This window comes from Choloepus didactylus, chromosome 9 (assembly GCF_015220235.1).
Source record: "Choloepus didactylus isolate mChoDid1 chromosome 9, mChoDid1.pri, whole genome shotgun sequence".
Lineage (NCBI taxonomy): Eukaryota > Metazoa > Chordata > Mammalia > Pilosa > Megalonychidae > Choloepus > Choloepus didactylus.
This window is the reverse complement of record NC_051315.1, coordinates 38,609,910-38,630,938: the sequence shown is the minus strand read 5'-3', so window position 1 is coordinate 38,630,938 and position 21,029 is coordinate 38,609,910. Positions and strand designations below refer to the sequence as shown.

Genomic DNA, 21,029 nt, shown 5'->3' with positions numbered 1-21,029 from the left:
GAAAATGTGACGTTTGGGACTCAAACACATCTTTTTGTAATCTCCTACCCCCAACCACCATGTCTGTTGCTTCTCAAACAAGCAAATAATTTTGTAAAACGTTCCTGTGCTTGAGTAGATTTGGGAAATGCTGGGTCAAAGTACTTTTCTTCAGGATTTTTTAGTGCCTGCAACATGTGCAAGTGCTTGGTAAATCTTCAAGGGGTAATATTGGGTGCAATGCTTCCCCATTAATTGGGCTGGAACCCTTTTAGTAAGAAGCAACTTTGACAAATACTGGAAACCCCAGCAAAGGCAGCTTTCCCCTTCTCCATGGCTCTTTTCTCCCCCTGTGTGAGCACAGAGCCCAAAGATCAAGCCAGGGCCCTCCTTTGGGGATGGGGGTGGAGAGGGGTGGAAGGCAGAGGTTGTCCAGTTTTCTCAGTTCTGAAAGGGAGAAGAAACCATCCTTGAGACTTCATAGTCCTACCAATCCCAATAGTTACAGCAGCGCTTTTAACCTCCCCTTGTTGACCCATTTCTTTCCCCATACTGAACTTTCTATTTTTTCACCTCACCTGCCTCTCATTTATAAATCTAGAAGCTGCCATAGGGGGACCAATAAGTTTGATTATAACCCATATCCTTACTACAGTTTAATAATAGAAACCTCCTAACCATTTGGGGGCACAGGAAATGAAAAAAAAAGGGCTTTGGGAAAAGAGAAGGAATGTCTGGGTCATTTCTAATCCTCTCTACAACTCTTGCTACAGGGGGGTGGGGGGGGATGGTGGGGGGTGGGAGTGTTCAGTCAGATTTAAGGGTATTTATGCCTTCTGGGTCCAGCCTCAGGTGCTTTAATTCTAGGGAGATGAAGGCTGAAGATAAAGAAAGAAAGGGCAGTATCGGAACTCCACTTCAGTTTCCTTGCAGAAATGGGGGTGTCTGTGTCCCTAACGCAGAATTGAGTTTACAATGGCTTTTTTCACTCAGTTATGAGCACCTTCTATTTTTCTTTCTTCTCCCCTCCCACTTTCCCCAACCATCTCTCGGCTCTTTCTGTTTCCTCCTAGTAACTGAAGCTGGCAGGATCCAGAAGCCAGTCTGTTACTGTGATCGGGGCAAACCAGTTTCCACTAGCAGCTAAAATAACCTGGTTTAGCGATTGTTCCATGGCCTATATACCTGATCCAAAGTCGTTTTGTTAAATACAACCACTTAAACCTTCCCTACCTAAGATTTGCGTCCTATGTTTTCCTTTGCAAATGTTCATGAGGCTTCTGCAAATCAATTCCCATTAAAATTATTTTAGAGAAATTCTGGACAAGACCAACATGCCCAGACATCGGTTTCCCACCTCCTCCCAGGTTTACACAGTTCCCATCCATCAGCTAAGCCTCCTTAGAGTCATCAAATGGTCCCAGAGCCAGGGTCTGGAAATGGATCCCGTGTGGCCACTCTAGAGGGCGCACTGTTTACACTTTCCGCAAGTAACGCGACAGCGCTCGCTCCCAGGCTCCATAAAAGGGGAGGAGGCGGATCAGTTTCCTGCTCTCATTGAGAAAGAGGATTGGAAGACCTGGCATATAAAGCCGCGCAGAGAGCGTGAAACAAAGCAGTCGGGTCGGAATTGGGCTTGGGAGGGGAGGTGTGGATTAGGCTTAAAACTTGTTGGAGGAGAGTAACACGCCTGTCCCTCTCGCTCTCCTCGTCTGAGCCGCGCTTCAAAGGGTTCCCACCAGCCTTGCGATTTATTTTTTTATCTGCTTTTTTATATACAGAGAAATATATATTTTGTTTCTTTTTAAGAGAAAATTCCCGTTTCAAGAGAAAATAAGGCAAGATCAATGAAGGAGAGAAGAGCCAGCCAGAAATTATCTAGTAAATCTATCATGGATCCTAATCAGAACGTGAAATGCAAAATAGTCGTGGTGGGAGACAGTCAGTGTGGGAAAACCGCCCTGCTGCATGTGTTCGCCAAGGACTGCTTCCCCGAGGTGAGTGTGGCTGGCCGGGGCTCCGAGGAGGTGGGCGGCTCGCGGCATTCCCCGTTTTTTTTTCCGTTTTAAAGTCGTCTTTCTCGCTCCTAACTACTTTCCACCTGGGTAGGTTGCTCGGAAAGGGAAAGTGAGCTGGAAGCGTTTAGGGGTTGGGACGCGCCTGCACATTCGGCGGTTTGCTTCTGAAACTTGTTTTCATGTGTGCAGAACCCGGGCTTGGGAGATTTGGGTCAGCAAGTCTCCGAGAGCTGGGTGGGGCGCACGAGGCGTCGGATGGGGGTTTCAGAAATGGTCCGCGAGTTCCGTGTGTGATATTATGGGTCCGGGGTTTGCATGTTCTAATAATTGGGGCGTGGGGAGGCGATTTTCATAGGGGGTTCTTAGGGTGCCGTGCATTTTAAGATAACCTTTTTGCCCTCTTTCCCCTATCCATTTTGTTTATTCAGAATTACGTCCCTACAGTGTTTGAGAATTACACGGCCAGTTTTGAAATCGACACACAAAGAATAGAGTTGAGCCTATGGGACACTTCGGGTAAGAGTTTCCTCGAACCGCTTGGCGTTTGGGCGGGTTTCCAAGACCTCCGAGGTCGGTGGCGGCTTTGGGACCTGCGTCTGGCGTACTCTCGGCATCGACTCGCGCGCTCCCAGCGCTCTATGCCCCTCTGTTAACTTTGCCCCCAGCATCTGGATTCCCGCCATCCCTACTGGGTGAAAATTTTGACCATTCTGGACCGAGGGCAACAGTGGGGAGAGAAGGGCGCTGTGGACCCGCACAGTGACCCAGCCGGGTGGCCGGAACAGGTCTGCCCGCTGGACCCAGCTTGAGTCGCCCCGGGGTGGGTCAAGGTGGCCTGATGCTGGGGTGCGTTCGCCGCACCGTAACCACCCGGTTCGCGCGGGCGTCACTCCTAAATCTAACATGCTGGTGATCAGGGAGGCCTGGAGCCCAGCGGGGGGGTCGGTGAGAGGAGAGAGAAAATTCCCCAAGCCACGCGGTTACGTGCGGAATCCGCGCTCTGGGGAGAGTAATGTGAGCGCCGCAGCTGGGGCGTCCGTAACGCTTACAACGCAAAATGCGTTGGCGGCGGAGGCTCACGATCGCCAGGCCCCTTCTCGGCGCCGCCGGCTGCCCGCGCGGTCTAGAGACCGATCTATGGGTCCGAAGCTCCCCGCTGACCACGATATCCCACCCCCTCGCCCCCGTACCAACTTCCCCTCACCCCCCCCCCCCAGTCCACGCCATTCCCTCCTGATCCCTATTGCATCACCTCCCGACTCCAAGAGTGCACTGTTCCCCTTTGACCTTCCCGTCCAGTTGAATTATTGGCGCCGCGGTGGGTTATTTCCAAGGGTCGTGGGGTTCAAGGCCGGGTTATCGCCCTCTCATACTCCCACCCAACAACCTGGCGCGCATTACTGGGGGCTGGGCCAGGGACCCCGCCGGTGGGAAGGTTTCCAGAGCGTTTGAGTTAGGGGTTCGGCCTTGGTCAAGGGTGGTAGGGGCAAGGACGCACCATCTGGAATCTCAGGCTTGGGACCCAGGCACCCGCCGCCCCTGCCAGCGATGCCGGGAGGCGAGAGAGTGCTGATTTCTAAGAAGGGGTGTCTCTGGAGGAGGAGGAGGAGCCATCAGGAAGGCTGAGGGAAGCCCCCTGCGCTTAAGTTCTGGCTGCTTAGCTGGGAGTTGGGCCGCTGCGGTTGAACCGAGCCAAATCTGGGGTGAAACTGGCGAAGAGGAGCACACAAGTGCCAGCACGCAGGTTTTACTGTCTGGCCGGGAGGCCGGGAGGTCGGGAGGTAAAGTCTCATTCTGCTAGGAGTGGCCTTGCGAGCTTCCCACAACCCTCTGCTTCAATCTCTGGAGATCCCAGGGAGCGCCAGGGCTTAGAGAGCAAGAGGTAGGGGCCAGACTGACAGTGTCTCCGGCGAGTCCAAGCACAAAGGCAAGCGAGAAGTCTCGCACGAGCGCCTCTCACGGTCGGTGCCAGACCCTGCTGCAGTGAGAAGGGCAGATTTTGTTTCCCCCTGGAGAGTCGATCTCTTCCTCGAGCCTCGCCAAGGGCAGCAGAACCAGGACTTCTGGTTTTGTACTGGGGACTCCACACACAGACTCACAACTATGGAGAAGGTGGTGATAAACGGAATTCGAGGGCTTTTTGTGTTTTTTGGTTTTATTTTTTTAATTTCAACAGTTTCTATTATCAGAATTATTATACAAACTAGTACTTAAATGGCCTTAATTCCCAGACAAATCATGGTATTTGTTATGCATAGTGGACAAGTTTGGTACCAATAATTAGCACCAGTACTCTCACCCACCTCCACTCACAGCCTTGTTTAGACCTAATGCATGATATTACTTATTTATTTGTGGGATGGGGCTGTGGGGCTGTTCCACTTGTTGATACAAAGCTGTGTCTAAATCTTAGCTCTTGGTTACCAAGGATGTTTGTTTGCAAATCTCCTGCCTCCCTGAGTCTTGTTTTCATCACCTGAAAAAGAGGACACTGATCTACATAACATGCAGAATCTCTCCCAGCTATGCAATTCTTGGGTTTAAAAGTGGCATGGGACAGGCAACTCTTTTTGTTTCCCAGGATGTTGGTTGGCTTCAGTCCTTACCCAATGGATCTGGCATCTCAGGCTGGGTTTCAGAGCCTACAAAGGAAGTCAGGTTCTGAACAGAGCCAGGCTTCCTGATGGATTGGAAGACTCATTTGGGTAAGGAGGGGGAAAGGATGAGTTTAGAAGGAATACTGGGTTATACATCACCCCACCGTAAGATTCTGGAGAGTTACAAGACCACCAAGGGAGATTTCAGATTAGATGCCCAAAGGGCTACATTGACTTTTAAGGAGCGAGAAAGGCACATTGTTTTCCAAAGGCTAGAAAATAAAACAAATAAAATATGGGCAGTTTGTAGTCTGGAGACTATCCTTCACATGTGCAAATAATTGTACCTTCAGATATTTTCAAATATTAAATCAAAACTCCACAGCTATGGTCTCTGTACAGGTAGCATGATGCCTTATGCACAGTAGGCGCCCAATAAAATCTGTTGCATGAATAAATGCATAATCATATGCATAGTTTCCAAGGAGATGAGATTCCCTGGTATTTATTACTGCTGAATTACCTGTGCACAAAGAATGGCAACTTTATAAACATTGCCTTTCATCAAATTAAAGATAATTGCCTGAAATGAAGTCTGTAGTGAAATAATCACTTGTATTTTTATTAAATGAAACAAAAACCCATGCATGCTCAATTCAAATATAAAGGTTTGAAACCTGTGATTAAGAAAATACCTCACTGAAAAATTTTATCCAGTAATAAAACCTTAGTTGGGAGTTAGAATTATACAAATGAAAAAAGAGGCATAAGGGAATTATTTAGAATTCCATTATGCAGTTCATGAGGTGAAAAGTTACTTAATTAAACACAGCCACCAACACTACTTAAATTCTAAAAATAGACTGTTTCCACAAAAATATTTTGTCATTCATCAATAAAAATGCATGTAACAAGAACCATTGCTTCAGCCGCTAATCATTTCAAGTATCTTTAACATTTTTCCATTTTGAACTTTTCATGGCAAATTTCTGAATAGGATTACTTTTTGACAGATGTTTCACATTTCTTTGCCCAATAAGGTATTTGTTTAGTTTAGGTTGTAAAAATAGTTGCATATGCTTATGCCTCTTATATTTATTTTTTTCCGACCTGCCATCAGTTTAACTCAGGAAAGAAGATCCAAGCCCCTCCTGAAAGCCTAAATTTCAGATTTTTTCCCCTGTCCTAGAACTCTGTGAAAGTTAGTGATTAAAACTGGGTGTGCCTAACTTCTCTTACATAGAGAGAGATGGCATCCACTCTTTGTCCTTTGAATGGCATTCATGTCCAGTGTAGGCTCCTGGCTGAGAGGCCACCATTAGTGTGACAGAAGCAGTTCTCTTATCTGGCTTTGACAGCTTCTCAGAAGGGGTCTGAGATCAGCAATCAAAGACCATGCTTCGGCAAAACTCTGCCAATTTGGATGTGAGAAAGAACATCCTCAAGCAAAAGTGTGCAATACCTGGTGTCTCTTTGCACCAAGAGAGAAGGAAGTAATTCATTTCCTACTTTTTTGATGCACAGTAACTTAACATTTCTTTCCTTCCTCTCTCCCTTCCTGTCTTCTTTTTGCTGAACCTACTATGTGCAGGCCCTCTGGCAGGCCTTAGAGATGCAATGTGCCCCTAAGAATGGTACATTCTGAGTGGGGCATTGGGTCAGGGAGTGGGGAGAAGGAAGATCTTCTCACTTAGTGCAGCTCATTGTCAACCTGTAATGAGCCCAATTTTGTCAAATTATGTAGCTCAAGTTCCCTGTTCTACCTGGTTGGCCGTTTATAGAGCTTCTTCAGGTAGGAAACAGTTTCCTTCTCCTTCCCGCCAAATATGTACCAATTAAAGCCACCACAAATACTTTGCCAGCTGATTTCTCATGGCTGCTTAAAGTTACTCCAGAAAAAGAAAAAGAAAATGAAACCTACTTTTAAAAATATGTCCTGTGAATCTTCTGAAAGAGGAGGATTTTTAAAGATAGGCTTTGGATACAAGCCCACAATGTCTTGATTATACTGAGAAATTTTCCCTTTTTTCATTGATAAGATAAGCATTTTTTTCATAGTTGAAGAAATGCTCCTAATGATTTTCAAATTCAGCCAACAGGTTTCTGCAGAACAATGGCTAATGGCTTCAACATTTTGTAGTGATAAGTAAAACCAATGTAGTTCTAACTTTGTGCTTCAAAATCTACAGCTTCTGCCAAGTATAGAAGTAATTTGTAGCATGAAGCCAAATGCCTACTTAATAATAGAAACTTAGTCATTCAAGGATCACCATATCTTTTCCTAAGAGATTTGATTGCAATGTAATTTCAGCACATGTGATATAGGGAGTAATAATCATTCATGCCGGCTTTTCACCAAAGCAAGTTAGTTGCACATTTATTTAAGGCGTATTATTACTTTTTAAAAGTATTCAATTCAGCTGCTAAAATTCCCCACAATAAGGATGCTGTTTGCCTCATGAACATTCTTTTGAATCTTGTCATGTTTCAAGCTTTTGAGCCATGCATACCAAAGGTTAGCACTTCCTGTTTAGTTTTTAGCCATTATTAATAGAGAAAGTTGTATTCTTACTTTTTTTTTTACTTAAAGGAAAAGGGAGGAAGAAAAATCTTAATTACCACACATCGCCTTAGTTTGAGGACAGACTCATTTATAAACACAAGACTATCTATGTTGTTATATTTGTAGCTTATACATCAAGTTTGAAGAATGATCTTTGTGACACAGCCCTCTAATGAAACATTTCTTAAAGGAAAGAGATTTTTCAGAATTATTGGAACTTATAATTAATCAAGAAAGCAGCTTCAAGAGACATTTCTGGTCCCCTTTTCACCTCTGGTCCCTTTTTTGTGATTGAACATATAAATTTACACATCTGAGCAAGACATACAGAAATTACTATAAAATCAGTAGACATTTTTTAGGGCATTCTGGGTGTATAGACCAAGTTAGATAGACCAAGTTAGATGCTATGGTGGCAGGGAGGGGGAAGGTACAAAGCTGGACAAGAACAGCTCCTGTCCTCAAGATACTCAGTCTCGTTAGGGTGACAAGGCAAACAAAAGTGAAGAAAAATTAGATAACAATAAAGTTTAAAAATACTAAGGCTTTCCCAAGGTAGCATAAGAGATCAGATGAGGGGCCCAGATAAGTGTCAGGAGTTGAGATGGAAGGGATGCCTATGGGCTGGGATTTCAATAGGGTAAGTTCTTCCCTGAGAATACTCCAGGACAAATAAGGGACATGGAAACATTTCCTCATCTTTGAGTCTGTATCTACAGTACTTGCTTGTAGGAGGGTGAGCCCGGGGGTTCTAAATCAGGATTCACCTAGCAGCAACAAAACCCCAAGAATAATTGAAGGCCAGCCCAGGCCCCCTGACTTGGGATTCAGGGCTCCCTGAAACCCATCACAATTCCTTTAAGAGAAGCCAACTTGGTTCTTAAAAGGTCTTGGACATCCTTCTCACTTAGAAGCATGTTTAAATTAAATAGGTGTAACCAAAAACAAGATTCTGAATGTTGAAGACCTCTAACATAAATTTACCCTCTTAGAGAAGGGAAAGGGTAAAAGTTTACAAAGGAGCCAGAAGAGCATGGGTGCTTGTGAAGTAAGTATCAAGGGTAAAATTGCAGAAAGCCAGATATTTCATAAGGTCATAATTATCTATAGGAGCTTACGGTTTCAAGACAGGTTCAACTCTGTAACTTGAGTTTTCACCCTGAAACTCTGTAAGTTAGTTAAGACCAAAACTGCCCTAAGTTTTGCCTTGAATGTGGTTTCTTATAAGCAATATCTCAAACTGCGTTTGGGAGTTTGTCCACCATCCAACAATTTCCATTTAAACTATTGATTTTTTAAAAGATTTGAATTCCTTTTAAGTCTACATCTGTCCCTAGATACTTTTTTTTACATCTGTCCCTAGATGCTTTTTTTTTTTTTTTTTAACTCTAACTCCATTTAATTGCTGGGTTTTTGCAATCAGGTTTCTTGCTAAGTTGCACATTTCAGCAAGGTGTCCAGATTGGTCATTCTGGTGCCACCTGAATTAGCCAGATGTTTCCTCATTAATCCAGTTCTTTTGAATGTAGATATGACACCAAGGACCAATAGTTTCTCCATTAGGAGCTCATGGTGCCTGGTGGGCTATGCCAAATGAATTAGCTGTGCCTCAGTCATTTTCTGATGTCCTTTAAATGTCTTCTCAGTTGCTATATTGAGTAATCAGAACTCCCCTTGGCAGAGCAGAAATTTCATTGACATGGAATGTAAGCTGCCTCAGAAGTTTGACCAGATGCTGTGCACACTGGTTTTGAAAAATGAGCTTGATGACACGGTATCTAGAAAGGGGAATTCATTCCTGGAAACTTACTCCAAGGAATCTGACTCTTAAGTATTTGAAACATAAAAACATCAATCTGTTTTTTAAAGGTAATGTGATTTTCTTTTAAATTATACTTATCTACTCTTATCCTTAAAACTTTATGACTTACTACGGTTCCCCTGTAAGTGAAATATTTCAATTCTTATATTTTTTAAGCATCCCAATAAGATTAGGAATTTAAAGCTAAAGCTTTATTTAAAGCTAAAAAATATCAATCTTTACATCTCCTTTATCCAGCTATGTATCTGTAGTGCCCCCCAAAGTAGAAAATATTGATTCTATATTTATAACAACACATAAATGCTCATAAGTTTTCACAAAATCTGTTCATAATTCCTGTTAATCTGAATTTTATAGAAGAATCAAGCAAAGTATCCTTCCCCAGAAGGTTTTTATTACATATTTGTGGGTGCTATGTTTGTATTGCAGACTGCTTGGGAAAAACAGACTTATGCTGAGCCAGATACAAAAGTTCTGCTTAGACTTGATTCACATTCTTGAGATTGTTGCTAATTTGAAGCTTTTACTCCGATTAGTGATGGCATGAGGAAATGGTATCTTGTGATAATAAGGCAGGTCATACTGTCCCCCATGTTGGCTGCTGTTTCGTGCAGATGTTATTTTTGTGGTCACTAAAAATACCAAAACTTACTATAGTTTTCTCTGCCCAAAATATGCTATATTCCCACTTTCTGTTCTTGGCAGGAATTTCTTATGGAGGGAAGGGAAGTTTTTAATTTAAGGTTAAGTAGGAGAAGTTATTGTATTTATGAAATAACTCAACTAGAAGAGTATTCAGTGCTCACGTTCCTATAAAGCCTCACTGTGTGAACTGGTTTTGCAAATGATTCCTTTTGAGCACGAATCTTCTTACATATACATTTAATTATGTACATATATGGTGCTTTCTATCTTTGCGAAGGGATGACTAAAGCAGACAGGTATGTGTCTGAAGAATTAGTTTCTGGGTGAGGCACTTTGTGACTATTCTTGGGTTGGAAATTTTGCTCTCACCCAGACTTACCATCTTAAGGACAAAGATGCGTAGACCTGAAATTACCAAAGCCTTTTAGAACTCTGCTGCTGTTTGCCAAACTTGAAAGAACTCCAAGAACCCCAAATGTACACTCCTTCCAACCTACCCCTAAGTCCTTCAACTTAATTTTTCTTAGCATGTGTTTTGCACATGTGGTACAGTTGTTTCTTTACAATGACCTGAAGTTTTCCCTTCGGAGGTATGATAGATTAATAAGAAAGGCTCTTAAAACGGTGTTGTGACTGAATTTTCACATAGTAGAAGAGGGATGGCACCTGCTGCATCCAAGAATTTCCATTTGCATGAAGTCTACTCCATATGCTGAGAAGGAAAGCTTGGTATGTAGACTTACTGAACTTGAACTGTTGTGCATCCATATGTACTCCAGTCTATACTGAAGATATGGTATTTGCATTAGTACATGTTTATGTGTTACAGTTAAAAATTCAGTACGTTCACACATAGTAAAAGTATTTGGCTCTCTTTCTTGTGTTGTGTTTAGTTCTAGAGTCACATGGGAAACTTTGCAAGGCATCTTTAAAACAGCTACAGAAGTGTATTTTGGGGGTGTTTGGTTTAAGACTTTTCTGGAGGTATGTAGGGGTTAAGGGCACGTATGGTTCCTGTTTTATGGGCTCGTTGTCCATTCCTTCCTTCAGTGGCACTTCTGTCTCTCCATCTTGCGTCTCACTTCACAGGAACATTCCTGGAATTCGTCCTGGTCTTTTCCTGGCCTGTGAGCTCCCCCACACATGCCTGTGATTACAACACTGCTCTCTGCCACTAAGCTTCTCTTACTTCCTTTGTGCAGTAGCTTGGGCTTTATAGGAAAGAACAGAGAATTCAAAGTGCTCACAGAAGAGTAAACACTGTAAAGTTTACACAGGACCAGATTTTTTTTTTTTTTTGAAGGGTCTGCTTAGCTGATGAATTGTTTAGATTTTTCCCAGTAGAAGAGTTCTTTCTTAATTCTATATAGGATATGTTTTTTTTTTTTTTTTTTTGCTTTCATTTTTGTTTTGTTTTGTTTTTATTATGAAAAACTAGAGACAATAGATTTTTCTACCTGAAAATTAGTTTTAGCCTTAACCAGACAAAAATGTCTAATGAATAAAAGTGGTCCTGTTCCTTTTAATGTCCGATTACTCTGTAGTTTGTGGTTAGACAAATCATACCTATAACTAATAAATGTGGGATTTTATATTTATTACTGCCTTTGGACACTCGATCTAAAGCAGCACTATTCATTAGCAAAGGAATAGGACTGGATCAAAAATGCCATTCCAGCTTAGGTTTTGTTGAAACTCAAAAAAACTACCTCTCTACTTCAACAGCAGGTGGTTTATTTCTCATGAACCTTTTACACTTCATTTTGCATCTTCTGTTCAAAATATAAAATCAAGTAAAGGAAAGCAGAAATGAATCTCCAGAAGAATTCTGTTTAACTTGCAAATTCTGTTCCAAAGCCTAACTTTTCAGATGTCTGGATCTACCCACTCAGCATAGAAGCTGGCTCACTTGATCTAGTTAGCAGTCCCTAGCCAGTGACAGAGGGCTGAAGACAAAGCCACTTCCCCTTTGTGGCCATAAGATGGGAGGGGAGGGGAAACACCGTCCACAAAGGGGAATGGTGTTCTCTGCAGCCACGTGGAGACCTGAATGTCCATGCACAACACCAGATTTTCCTGGTGGCCCCAATTTTAAATACTCTTATCTTGGCACCTTTGTCCTACTCTACTCCATTGTCTTTCATCATTTTTCTCATTTAGTAAAAGGTCTTATCCTTGAAGGAATTAGGCTCCCATAGCTGCCAGTCCTCTGAATTTCAGGTCTAATTAAAACTGAAAAGTATCCTCAGTGAGATAGTTGTCTTTCTTAATGTTGAGTAATTTCCAGTAAAGGAAATCTTTGAAGCCTGAAGTTTCTGACAATCCTAATTGTCAAAAAGCTCTGACTTTATGGGTCTGGGGTCAGATCTCCTCTTTTGTCAACTGTGAAGAGCAGAGGACACCCTTCTGTATGCGTGTCAGGTATTGGAATTTCCATGCTATGATTTGGAATTTTCTCTCTGCGTGGTTGGAAAGAGATTCCCAAATGTTAACTGCAGAAACTGTAAAAGTTAGACTTTGGACACAGCAAAAGGAAAGGTTGCAGCTGAGAAAGTCTAAACTTCACAGAACTAATTTTTAAAAATCAGTATACCCGTATAGAGTGTCAAGACTTCCCATTTCTGATTTGTCTCAAAAAATTAAACTTAGTGAACCATTTGTTAATTGTTCTCTTAATCTCCTATTTCTTTGAGTTGGTGGAAGGCAACGATGGCTTCCCCTTTTCAGAGACAACCTCATTCCAATATGCCTTACTATTTTAAACTATTCAATTTTTTTTTTTTAAGCTTTTCAAAAATGTCTTTCAGTTGTTAGTCTCTACTCCATCAGGGCCCTGATTCCAGGTGTGAGACTGCTGCAGTTTATGAAAAATTGGGGCTTTTAGAACATCTTTACTTGTTCACACTTTTCTTCCTTATTCCCAGAACATTCCCTTCTTCCTTGACTTGAAGCTGTCACTCTCCAAGAGTGAAAAGGCTACATTGTGTCTGGGGTTCCATCCTGAATGTTAGGGACCCAGAATAGCCTGACCCCTAACAGCAGCAACTTCTAGATCACAAGCGCAGGTTCCTGAGGAATTTTGTGCTGATGGAAACAAGAAAGGATTTTTCTCTTCTCCTGATTTTGACTATTGAAGTTTATTTATTGGAGGACATGTCCTGTTTTTCTGCTAGGAAAGAAAGTGATGTCGAAACAAAACGAGTTTTCAAAAAGACTTTAGTGGTTTAGATTTTCTTTCTCTACTCTGGAATTAAATGTGTGTGTGTGTGGTGTGTGTGTGTGTGGGTGTTGTGTTTTTACATCCTTTGCAATTCCTAAAGGAATAGAAAAATTTCCTAAGAGACTGGAGGGTTCTGTTGTTAAATAGTTGGCTGGATGTATTTGAACCTTTAGAGGGACCCTGGATTTACCTTGGACCATGAGTCTTGGATTGTGCCTCAGTGTCACTGTCTAAGATGCAACTGTAGTAAAAAAAAAAAAAAAGGGACATGATACAATATGTCATTTATTACATTTTTGCTTCTAACAGGAGGAGACTCTTAAAGGGCTTGGGGATAGTAAGGTCAGCAAGCTCAAAGGTCATGGGCTTACCCGAACTTTGTACTTTGAGACAGTGACCCTGATGTGGTTTTCTATGGTTCTCTTCACATAGCTAAACCTACCTTTTCCTCCTTGCCCCCTTCACTCCCCCTCTAGTCAGAGTGGTCTTGAGTTTGGGGGTCTTTTTCCCCCAAGAAGTAGCTCAGTTTATGGTGCTTGCACAAGCTCCGTTTTAACAACAGTAATAACAACACAATGATAATAACCATAGTTAATTTTTTACTGACCCCTTACTAAATGCCAGGCACTGTGTGAGTTAATTTAACCCCCAGGTAGATACTATTGTCATATTTATTTTATAAATGAAGAAACTGAGGCACAGTGTTGCAAAGCTGCCCTGCCTGTTCAGTGGTGGAGGTAGATTTGCACTCGAGACCTCTGGCTTCCAGGTGCTTCTCCTGGTGCCAGCTGTCCTGTGGCTAGCCTGCCAGATTTCAGTTGAAGACCTTGGCCCTTCCCTTCAATTCAGGTTAGATACTTGTGAGGATTCATTCATCTGGGAGAATTCAATATATTCCAACCCAGCTTTTGTTTGTTTGCTAGCAGTGGGGGCTGGGCTGCCATGTGACATTCCAGGGATTTAGCTTGAAAGGGCAGAGTTAATTGCGGGACAAGGAGATTTGCATCTGAAGACTTGTCTCTTTGTTTCCTCCCAGGTTCTCCTTACTATGACAAGTCCGGCCCCTTTCTTACCCAGATTTCTGACGCCGTGCTGATTTGCTTTGACATCAGTAGACCAGAGACTCTGGAACAGTTGTCCTCAAAAAGGCAAGTTCTGGGGATTGATGGTGCAGCTCCAGTGCTGGATGATGGATAAAATAGATGTATGGATTTTGTAATTAAAACACTGAAAAGAATACTCATACCAAAACAGGGTTTCACATGTGTACCACTGGTTTTGATGAGGACCCTGCCTAAAATTTCATTTCATAAAGCTGTTAGACAAAACACGCTTTTATCAACCTCCAGGTTTGTCCTTGGGGGGAAATGGTGCAGCATTTGACAACTGTATAGGTCGGATAACTACTGAAAACAGTGGTGGTCAACATATTATCATCATAAAGCATATACCAGGTGTCTGGAGGCAGAGGTAAATGAGCTTCTTTAGATGCAGGGGGGACCTGATGGAACACTGGAAGGATCCAGGGAGAGGTTAGGAGCTAAGGTTCCTGTCGTCGGCAGGGTCACCAGGGAGAGAGGAGGGGCATTCTTTGGCCTCCGGCCTGGTCCTTAATAGAAGTTCTGTGCTAGGCCATGGATTAGGTCTTTTATTAACGTATTAACTATTTTCTCAGCTTGGCCTGAGTGCTCTGGGGTTTCAGAATCTGACTGTGCCCTGGAGCACCCCTCATCTCTGGGCTCTGAGACTTGGAGGATGTGGTTGAAAGCAAGGCAGTGGGAGCTGAGTGGTAACTCCTGTGGTCAGTTAGAAGACAGTAAGAATTTGAGGATGAGAGACATCCACATGGTAGGCCTGTTTTGGTTCCCCCCATCCTGGCTTTAATTTTTAGTGGAATCTTGGTTTATATTTGTGTGTTTTTCATTAGTTATATTTCCCATCGGATGTGACTGCTATCTCGTGTGTGTAATGATGAAATTAGGGTTTGAAGGTGAATCACTCCCCTGTCTCTAAGTTTAATGTTTAACAAACATTACAAATGTAGTGCATTCAATGAAACGAATTTCTGAACAGATCAAAGGATCTTTTCCACTTCTGAACTCTTTTCAATTTTGAGTAATGTACATCTAACACAAATAATGCTAATGTTTGTCAGATTCAGGCAGGAATGTACCTTTCTTGGTCTGTACGGCTTGTAAAACAATTGCTAGACGTACAGAGGAGGCCAAAGTCATCACACAGCTGAAGCACAACATGACAACATGTCTAGTTCTTCTGTAGATAAAAGACAGTGCTTGTTTACTAGAGTTTTTAACTTGATGCGGTATCCGGTTATGCATAATTTATAAGTGAAAAGCCTTGCTATGTTTTTTTGGCTCTTGTCTTATAAGAGCCAAATGAATAGTGACTTTGCCTTAGACATATTAAATGAGTGTGTTTATATTCGTGTGAGGTTTAAGGCTCATGGTAACCCCAAATATAGCTGGTCTTGATAATTTATTCCTTTAAGTCCTTGAATACCAAAGAGGTGAGGGTGGCTTAAGGCAGGAAAGATTTCTTATTCTTTTTTCTCAGTGCTAACTGCAGTGCTACCTAGCACATGGTATATGCTTCTAAGGGGTTCTGGAGGAAAGAAGGATGAATCAGTGGACAAATTATGCTCTTATGGACATATGCTCTTAAGGAAAGCATATGACTCCCTTCAGTCAACTGGTATACTTTGGACTAGAGTTCATTGCCCCAACACAAACCTCTAGATTTGACATGGTCCTCAAGTGCTCAAGTGGTCTTTTAAATTTTTCCTGTGTGATATCCCTCTTATCTAGTAATATACTTAAAGGCATGGCCTCATCACTCCCACTATTCTGTGAATTCTTGCCAGAAGTCACAGCTATGCCTTAATCATTTCTGTAACCACTATAATGCTTTTGAGTGTTCAATACCTATTTGTGAATGTGGTTGGGAACAGTTGGGCACTGCATCCCTGACTTGGCCTCACTAATCACTACTCACCCAAGAGCCAGAGCTCTGCCGTCAACACACTGAACCCCAACTCTGGAGTACCCAATCCCGGTGGTGATACCAAGCTTGAGGATAGAAGCCACAGCAAGTTTTGCTCTTTTTTGAGTAACAACTAGAATTCCCTGCCCAGGCATTCCTGGAGGTTCTAACAATTCTTCTTAGGTCACTAAACAACTAAAATGGACTATATTGAAACATTTAACACTAACTCAGAGGCACTGAGCTATGGGACCAGATGCCTTCCTGAGAGCACAAGAGATGGTCCTATGCAAATGTAATTGTGTTGGTTCAGCCACTGGAAAAGAAGCTCCTTGAAGGCAGGACGTTCTGTTTATTAACTCTCTTCAGTACCCAAATGGAGCCCCAGCACACAGCGGCTCCTCTTTGTTGGTGGGACCAGAGATTGCATACTTGTGCTTGGCATTGACTCAGCCTCATTCCCCAGCCCTGCACACTGGGAAGTACCAGCTCAACATAGCTGAGGATTGTAGTCACTTGTTTGGATATGTAATTATTCTTAATGCACTTTTATCTTCTTCAAGGATACCCCAGTATTAAGAGATTATTGGCGCTACCTCTGACAACACCCAACAAGTCTCTAACAGTTGGACAGATAATGAGTCATGGAGAGGGAGAGCAGATAATGATATACAGAAGCATTCCCTAATGGATCCACTTTCAAATGAAGTAAACTTAGTATCTACTTTAGAACATGAATGCAGGTGTGCTGCTTCATTGGAAATGAAAGTCCCTTTTTTAATGTCCTTTTCGAGTACCACTTCGAATGCCTGCCAGTAGAGAAACTGTTTTCCATTATATGGGTACCCTTGCGCTTTTTAATTTTTCATCTTTTCTTGTTTTTTTATTCAACAGTGGAAAGGTGAAATTCAGGAGTTTGTCCCAACACCAAAATGCTTTTGGGTCGGCTTGCAAGTCTGATCTTCGAACAGATGTTAGTACTTTAGTAGAGCTCTCAAATCACAGGCAGACACCAGTGGTCCTATGACCAGGTATGTATATTGTCAGTGCAAATGTGGATTCTAAATAGAGGAAGAGAAATGGAACATCGTTCATGATAATAAAATTAAAAATCAGCTGCTTTTCTAAGGGTTTCAACCCATAGGCAACTCCAGGTTAAAGACCCTTTCCAAAGGAGTGGAATGAACACCTGTAAACACAATTGAAGGGTGGGTGTGGTTCTATGCCTGTGCTTTTGCAGCAAGCATTTAGCACCATCCACAGGAGTCCTGATCTCAGATTAATCTGCAAAGACTGTGCAAATGAGCACTAAGTGATGGCTTAGTATCATTATGATGGTATTTTGACACTGGACCCTTTCAAAAAACTTGCCAGAATTTTTTGATAGTTTACTGTCTGAAGATTCATATGTGTGTATCCATAAATAAGGCAAGTGTATAACATTATTAAAATGGTAAAATGCCCTCTCATTCAATCATATGATCAGGAAATACTCATTACAGTTGATCGAATGCTACCCTTGTCTATCTCTGCAACTCCTGCAGGTTTAAAGTGGTCAAAAATCAGTATACTCTTTAAGAGAGTATAATCTTTAGAGAGGTTAATCTTTTTTACAGTAGCAACAGAATAAAATAATGAAAAAGACTGCTGCCCGTAGAGCAGGCTATTAAAACAGTCTTTTAGGGATTCATCATTTCCGCAGACATTTTTCCAAGTAGTTAGTAGGAGAAGAATTGATTTCAGAAGTTCGTTCTGGAAGTTCATTTCTCATGTTGAAATAGCTAAAACTTTATTTAATATTCATCATTTCTTTATCTTACATGAACCAAAATTTGGTTATTTAAATAAGTCCGTTTAGATGCACGCATACTTATTATTGTATGTGTTGGTTGTATTGTCCATGGTTTAGAAATCGCTTATTTTATTTTCCATAAAGTGATAGATGTCCTAGTAGTAGTAATACCCGTTTCCTCAATTTCTTTTGGCCTTAAGACCCAATCACATAAATTTAAAAATTAATTACAAACTCCGTCCCTTATCCCTGCTGTTTTACAACCCATTTGATGACTCTTGAGTGCCATTTACACTCAAGAAAGGAGAAATTGCGAGCCCTAGGAGATGCTGGAATGGGCTTTAGGATCCACGTTTCTCCTGCCAGAGCCTTGTGGGAATTGCAGCATTGACATTCATGACCTTCAGGTGACTCAAGCAGCCCCAACGGTGAGGGTCTCTGGGTAACTCTCTGTTTTGCTGTGACCTGGAAGACTGAGGATTCAGTTACTCTTGGTTACAGTTGATTGAAGGTGAATCACCTCCTTAGCTCCTCTCCTTCCTCTTTGAATCACCTCCTACTAAGTATTATGATCAGGGCTCCTGTGTATCAGTGACCCAATGACACCAGGTCAACCTTCAGCACCTAAGAGGGGCTCAAGAATCACCTATTGAGTGATGATAATTGAGCATCTTTGCTTACAACCAGGGTCTTGACTGCAAGTCTTTATGAAGTAATAAACAAAGTGATTCAAATTTAAAAATTTCCCAGTGAGGCTGGAAAAATACAATTAACATAGTTAGAAAACATTTTGCAATACCTTATTTTATGCTATTAGACATTTCATAACTTTCCCCAAAGACTTAACTGCTGATTAAAATCCTTCCTTTTGCTTCTCAGGGGGCAAATATGGCCAAACAGATTGGAGCGGCTACTTATATCGAATGCTCAGCTTTACAGTCAGAAAATAGCGTCAGAGACATTTTTCACGTTGCCACCTTAGCCTGTGTGAACAAGACAAATAAAAACGTTAAGCGGAACAAATCACAGAGGACCACAAGCGGATTATTCACACATGCCTAGCAGACCAGAACTCTCGACAGTTGCTACGGACTTACGGAAGGGACAAAGCGAAGAGCTGCACTGTGATGTGAGACTTCCGTTGTATTCCATGAGGACAAGGGAATCTAGTGTAAAAAAACAAACAATGCAAACAAAAAGGTGAAGTCTGAACAAAGTGCCCAGTCAAAGTCACGTATACTGGGGGCTTGGGAGGCATTTGAGAGGCTACTCATCTTTTTGGAATCCTGTCCTTAGGTTTGGGCCTGTAGACCAAGTGGGTGGGAAGTGAATACATTGAAAAGTTTTTGAAATGTGACTTGAAAAATATGCCAAAAAAAAGAGAGATTCGAATGGGCTAGAAGTAGATGAGAAGAAATGCGAGTACCTCCAAGAAGAAAAATCACACTCTGAATGGTGCTTGCGTTTTTGTTTTCTTTGTTACCATCTACTCATGGATCTCTACATTGATTTAATTTTTAAATGTTTTAATCTCCTTTACAGAAAGTATATATTAATATACCGTCCTCATTGGGGAACTGGCACTGTGACCTTAGCATTTAGTTTTCTAGAGGATGTGATCTAATTTCCTCCTAGCTCGTCATTAAAATGGAAATTGTATCAGGACCCATGGGGTGTCCAGAAGAAAAACTTTTGAGGCTTTGAAATATTGCCTTCCTGAAAATAGCTGAGCGAGATGGTTCTTAAAGAAAGGCTTTTGCAGTCTTGCAAGATACGCAGACCAGCACCACAAAGATGGAGTAGATCAAAAAGAAAAATAAAGTGTCAATTTTTATTCAGTCTGATGGTTCTGTTCATCATTGTGATTGTCATTACAAAGTGGTAAATTGCTCAATGTAATTTTTTTGTGCACTGTTTAGAAAAGAGGGTGTGTGGTTTTTTGTTTCTGTTTTTGTTTTGGCCATCGTTGATAAAAGGCAAAGTCAGATAAATGGTGTCTTGGTTTGACATCATAGAATGATCCATGGTGGGGAGGGGGGGGAATGTGTTAGGTACTATTTTCACCAGAAGAGATAATGAAGGAATAGTAGCAGAAAGCACAGTTTGTGAGTAAAGCTGTCCAGATTTAAGTCACCAAAAGTACAAAGCAAAAGATCCTACTATATATTCTGTTGGGGATGAAGCTCCAAAATCGGCAGCATCTGATGATGTGTGCTGGTTTATTTCACTTTTTGTAAATGAACATTGATAAGAGAAGGACCTGCTTACCCAAACTTTTAGAGAGTCCCTAGAGGAAAATTATATAATGTCAATCCTGACACGATACCAGGACATTTCTTGAGCATGATTGCTAAACCTCACTTAACCAACTTCAGCCAAGGCCCATGTTCAATACTTGATTGCTGTTGTTAAATAATCAGCATTTAAAATAGTTTACAGATATTTTTGACCATTCCTTTTAGAGCTTCTTTCAGAGAAGAAACCAGATCTGACCTGTTTTATTATGGCGCTTGTTGAAAACGAGCTTTCTTTCCAATGATAATGCTTCATTTTGAAGTGTTAAAGCTGTGCTCCCATTAAATTGTGGCAGGAGAGGAGATTAAGGTAATTACAATACAGTTCTATGTCTTACAAGCACTTTGTTTTGTCTCTGCAAGAAAATACCATTCCAGTCATTTCCCATGAAATACAGACATTTTACCAACATAATATGCTTTGATTGATGCAAAATTATGCTTTGGGCAGTATTACAAAATAGCTGGCAAGTGCTTTCTGTACTTAAATATTGTAAAAAGAAAATAAGTTATAACTGCTATATAACAGAACTTTGGTTGCATTTTTTTAAATGTTGATGTCACTTTGTATGTTTGTTTGGTCCGTGTTTCTGCAGTATTTATTAAACATACTTTCTTTTCTTCAAATAAAAAAGTAACCATGTCTCTGTCCAAATGTGAATCTGTCTTTATTATCTACTTCCTGATTGAGCTGTTCAAGTTTTGTTTTTAATAGAGATGATTATAAAATCTGACCTAACATTTCCTGAACTAGTAGACTGGAAATTTTGTTTCTTGGCACTAATACTCATTTCTTGTGGAAAGACAGATCTACATATATAAAAGGTTTTCATGATGATTTCAAAGCAGAAGAAAAATGGGGGCATAATTAGATTAAGTGTTTTGATCATATACAGAAAGAGCCATGAATACTGTCTAGGATTACATTGTAGAAAATACAGAAAATCTTTCATACTGAGTAAGTATGACTTAGGTCACAGCTTTAATTCTGATATGACCTTAGTTTACTCCACTTCAGACGGAGGCCCAAGTCTTGGTCCCTAACTTAGCCATCCACTTTGCAACACATTGTCTTGTTCACAGGGGCCAATTGTGTAGG

At 41.4% G+C, this 21,029-nt stretch overlaps 1 protein-coding gene across 1 annotated transcript; it reads left to right on the top strand.

Annotated features, from left to right (window-relative positions):
- The first annotated feature begins 1,553 nt into the window (after positions 1-1,553).
- Positions 1,554-20,573, top strand: RND3 (Rho family GTPase 3). The gene is given in 9 exon segments (XM_037850060.1): positions 1,554-1,976; positions 2,426-2,513; positions 13,881-13,996; positions 16,739-16,792; positions 16,794-16,862; positions 16,864-16,875; positions 18,516-18,683; positions 18,685-18,738; positions 18,740-20,573. Coding segments are annotated over 9 exon segments (741 nt in total). The 5' UTR covers positions 1,554-1,826; the 3' UTR covers positions 18,770-20,573.
- The last annotated feature ends 456 nt before the right edge of the window (positions 20,574-21,029 follow it).